Source organism: Epinephelus fuscoguttatus, linkage group LG2, assembly GCF_011397635.1.
Source record: "Epinephelus fuscoguttatus linkage group LG2, E.fuscoguttatus.final_Chr_v1".
Taxonomy (NCBI): Eukaryota; Metazoa; Chordata; class Actinopteri; order Perciformes; family Serranidae; genus Epinephelus; species Epinephelus fuscoguttatus.
In genome coordinates, this window is record NC_064753.1 from 13,706,755 (window position 1) to 13,711,821 (window position 5,067).

Below are 5,067 nucleotides of genomic sequence, written 5' to 3' on the forward strand. Positions count from 1 at the left end.
GAAGTTATGAATAAGGTTCCTGCATCAGCAAACACAACGCTGGCACATATAGGGTCCAGTTATGTTTTATAGCCACAAAGGCAGCGCATTTTGAAATTAAAATTAGGCTAAAGTAAATATCATAGCCCAAATATTGCAATTAAATAAAATATCTTAAATAATAAAAATAGGACCCAAACAGAAGATTGCATCTACAAATCCTGCAGAACAGTAGCCTAGGTGACATGTATGAAAATGAACAGTGTTATCAAAGACTGTAAACAGTTGTGTATTGGTGGACTTGATATTTGTCTGTGTGAGCCATTATGTCTTATCTGACCATAAACTATAAAACATAACAGGCTATAAAGTCATGCAAGCCCACAACTTTGTTACAACAACTGGGAAAAAGTATGATTTCTTAATTGATATGAAGTTTCAAAGTGTTCCTAATCTCGCACGCACCCAAACACCACACACACGCACACACACGCACCTTTTCTAAACTTCATTCATGACAAACAGAGAGAGAGGGAGAGGGAGGGAGGGAGGGAGGGAGTGATTACGTCATGAACAGCAGCCAATGAAGCTGTGGAGCGCACTATAAAGCAAGAGCCCATTCTCTGTTTTGGGGACACCAAGAGAGTTACCTCGGACAATAACTCCACTTAACGATATTTATACTATCTTGAAAAGTACTTCTGGGATCACAGCATTGTTCCTCTGTCACCGTTCCACTAAGGTAAGCTCCATCTATGCATGGTGACAGATTGATTTCTAACTGAGGAAGAAATGTGAGAGTGATAAGAGCAAAGTGCTGACTTGGATATTCTTCTGCAAGCTAAATCAATAGGAGTCTTTGCAGTTGCAACTTTGAATATGCTTATTCTTTTTAATCCTTGTGTTGTATTCATGGGCTTTCTGAGTCATAGTGTAAGGTGGTAATACACATTAAATAGCCTGTTACTTTGCATAGCCTACCATTTGTAGAAAGAGTTATGGTGCAGCGTGTGAACACATAAAGTCCAATTAATACTAAACACATGGTGTGTGATAGTCCTCACTTACTTTAAACTTTATGGTGCATGTAGTCAACATGTTGCACAATACTTCTCCTCCTCACTGTCTTCACTACTCTCATGCCCCTCCTATTTAATTTTCAGATTGTGCAGAGGCCAGAAAAAAAGAGTTGTCATCATGGCGCTAATGATACTACCATTCATTGGATCAGTGTCGGTATCTGAGAGTCTGGTTGCCATGACAACATTGTGTCTGGTCTACCTGATTATCAAGTTTTTCCACACCAAGATTCCTGAGGGACTTCAGCGGCTGCCTGGACCAAAGCCCCTGCCTATCATTGGGAATGTGCTGGAGGTGGGCAGAAATCCTTACCTGAGCCTCACTGCCATGAGCAAGCACTATGGCAATGTCTTCCAGATCCAGATTGGCATGCGCCCTGTAGTCGTGCTGAGTGGAAGTGAAACAGTTCGGCAGGCTCTCATCAAGCAAGGGGAAGATTTTTCTGGCAGACCTGACCTGTACACCTTCAGGTTCATCAACGAAGGCAAGAGTCTGGCCTTCAGCACAGACCAGGCCGGCGTCTGGCGTGCCCGTAGGAAGCTGGCCTACAATGCCCTGCGTTCCTTCTCCACCCTGGAAGGCACGACCCCAGAGTACTCCTGCATGCTGGAGGAACACATCTGCAAAGAGGGAGAGTATCTGGTCAAACAACTTGACACCGTCATGAAGGCTGACGGCAGCTTCGACCCCTTCCGCCACATTGTCGTCTCTGTCGCTAATGTGATCTGTGGAATGTGCTTCGGCCGACGCTACACCCACGATGACCAGGAGTTGTTGAGCTTGGTGAACCTCAGTGATGAGTTTGGCCAGGTGGTGGGGAGCGGTAATCCTGCAGACTTCATACCTGCTCTTCAGTACCTGCCCAGCACTACAATGAAGAAGTTTCTGAACATCAATGCCCGCTTCAACAACTTTGTGCAAAAGATTGTCAGCGAGCACTACACCACCTTTGACAAGGTACACCATCCACTAAATCCATTTTTCTTTTAATGAAAATGACACATTGTTTTCCCTTTTAATCACTGCGTATAAAGGATTTATTGAGATTGTCCAATCTTCTTTCAGGACAACATTCGTGACATCACTGACTCCCTCATTGATCACTGTGAGGACAGAAAGCTGGATGAGAACTCCAATGTCCAGATGTCAGATGAGAAGATTGTAGGAATCGTCAATGACCTGTTTGGAGCTGGTAGGTTGAATTTCTCTGCAAATTAAATGATCTGATGTGTGAAGTGACCTCCATAATTTACTTAACTAACTTAACCGAACTTCCCGTTTAGGTTTTGACACCATCTCCACTGCCCTGTCTTGGTCAGTAATGTACTTGGTGGCATACCCAGAGATACAGGAAAGGCTTTATCAAGAACTGAGTAAGTACAGCTATTTTACACAAAATACTTCCTTGATTATTCCATTTTTTAAGTTCCATTTTTTGGGGGGTATATTCCAAAAACAGACCAAAGAGATAACCACTCTAGAACTCAGCATTTCAAATGTTAGCCACATCCAACAATACCTTTCCCTATGAGTTGCCCAGATTTTTCTACACTCCAATGTTCTTCTGTCCTCTGGCCTTTTGCAACACAAGCTGGTCCTAGTCCAGTGCAACCACCCTGAAGCCTCTCTAATCCGTCTATAAGAAATCTCTGAAAAAAAACCCATCAACACCACCACCATTGCATTATTCTTACCAAATTTAACCTGTTGAACCTTGAATATTTCATATTTTCCTGATGAACAGTTAGTTTATAAAATCACCCACAGCTTGGCCCCACCCTCATCCTCATGTGTCATCCCCTTAAGATAATGAACCCCCCTTCTGTCCAAGATCAAAACTGTGGCTGAAGGGGAATCAGGAATGCAATCATTCATTGTAATTTTATGAACTGCTATTAAAACAACCACAACTAACCATGTACCTAGTGAACAGTGTTTGATAATGCTTGTGTATGATGTATATGATTGCGCCAATTAGTGGTAAAACAAAAAATAATGCAGGAACCCACATTTTGTGGCTCTCGTAGTTAAATGCTTCATTGTGATTTTTATTGTAAAAATGTGGGACATGACTATAACAGTCAACCTCATTCCTCACCCTGAACTAATAGTCAATGACTTTTTTTTCCAGAGGACAATGTGGGTCTCGATCGTACTCCTCTTCTCTCTGATAAACCCCACTTACCCTTTCTGGAGGCCTTCATCCTGGAGCTCTTCCGCCATTCGTCATTCCTTCCCTTCACTATCCCTCACTGGTAAGGTTAATCTCTTTTAGATACACAAAAGTACCACACATGCCTGTGAAAATTAGATGTTTATGACATGCTGTATTCTCACAGAACCAACATAGAACAAAAACATAGCTATCACCAAGAATATGTCTGAGCCTGTCAATACATGATGGACTAACAATTTGTTCTTCTTTTTCAGCACAACAAAAGACACATCTCTGAATGGCTACTTCATTCCCAAAGACACCTGCGTCTTCATCAATCAGTGGCAGATCAACCATGATGCGTAAGTTCTTTTTCTCAGTTTAAGATGACCAGCAATTGATCATAGCCTTGCATTTTTATTGACATGGTTATTCATGCATCTTATCTTATTGTTTCGCTCTCTGCACTTTTCAGTGAGCTGTGGAAAGATCCAACTGCTTTCAACCCAGACCGCTTCCTGAGCGCTGATGGCACTGAGGTCAACAAGCTGGATGGGGAGAAGGTGATGGTTTTTGGGATGGGAAAGCGGCGCTGCATTGGCGAGGTCATTGCACGAAATGAAGTCTACCTCTTCTTGGCAATCATCATCCAGAAGCTGCACTTCCACAAGATGCCCGGAGAGCCTTTGGACATGACCCCAGAATACGGTCTCACAATGAAGCACAAACGCTGCCACCTGAGAGCCACAATGCGAGTGAGGAATGAGCAGTGAAGCTGTTTTTAATGTGCAATGTATGACTCAATAGATGGTTTAAGTTGACTCTAACACTGTATGGGTCACAGCCACGATAACAGTCAGTGAAAGAAGCATCTTTCTCAGAATGTAAGGCATTGGTTGCCGAATTTGATCGACAGAGCTAATGACATTGAAACAAATGAGTGAAATGTGCTTGCTGCAGATCATCAGAGGTGTCTTGGTTTGTGTGAACACACCTCTGTAATGTTTTTGGTTCTCTGAGTGATAATCGTGCACATGGTTGTTGCTTCTCAGTGAAGTATAAGGAGATACCTGGTTCTCCTGCATTATGTAGTAAACTAAACTATTCCCATTAAGAAGTTGTAAAACACTCTGTAACTAAGTCACCTTGTTCAACTTTGGGATACACAGTACGTTTTACTGAATAGGCATTATTATTTAGGCAACTGCAACCTAAATTGTTTTCTTCTGTGACACAGGACTCTGAACTGAAAGGATATTAGCCTACCTTATGATGCCATTGCCACTTGTAAGCTAATTATTTGTATGACATTATAATGTGGATGTAAGACACTGAAGCTATATTTGTATCCCAAAAAAATGTGATTTTTTTTTTTTTTTTTTTGTATATCAAATACTTTGCATTTTATAAAGTCATTTTTATGTGCCTAGCGTTTGTATATTTGAGGTGAAATAGATTTGCTCTGCATCTACATAAAAAATATCAGGACACCAAAAGAGTTCCAGTGATTTTTGGAATATATTAGTAGGCTATAGATTTTTTTAATCTCTAATGTATCAATGATTGTATAACGTAAGGGCATGTGATCGGAGCATCCTTTAATCTGCCACGCAAATAAAATATGCCGTAATGATCATCTTGTTGTTATTGTTTGCTTGATTTGAAAGAGACTAATTTACCCACACACTAACTCATTGAGGACCATCATATAAGTCAGTCACTGACTGAATTTTATGATCCATGTCAGACTACAGAATATTATACCACACGGCTTGAAACTTCAGAGAGAAAAAAAATCACAACAAACCCACGTGGGAGATAAAGGAAGTGACGTTCGTATCAACCCGGAAGAC

At 41.3% G+C, this 5,067-nt stretch overlaps 1 protein-coding gene across 1 annotated transcript; it reads left to right on the plus strand.

Annotated features, from left to right (window-relative positions):
* The first annotated feature begins 588 nt into the window (after window positions 1-588).
* On the plus strand, window positions 589-4,850 carry LOC125903791 (cytochrome P450 1A1). The gene is made up of 7 exons (XM_049600938.1): window positions 589-721; window positions 1,143-2,016; window positions 2,125-2,251; window positions 2,343-2,432; window positions 3,191-3,314; window positions 3,490-3,576; window positions 3,690-4,850. The coding sequence occupies exons 2-7, from the start codon at window positions 1,177-1,179 to the stop codon at window positions 3,985-3,987; spliced, it is 1,566 nt and encodes a 521-aa protein (XP_049456895.1). The 5' UTR covers window positions 589-721; window positions 1,143-1,176; the 3' UTR covers window positions 3,988-4,850.
* Window positions 4,851-5,067: the final 217 nt, after the last annotated feature.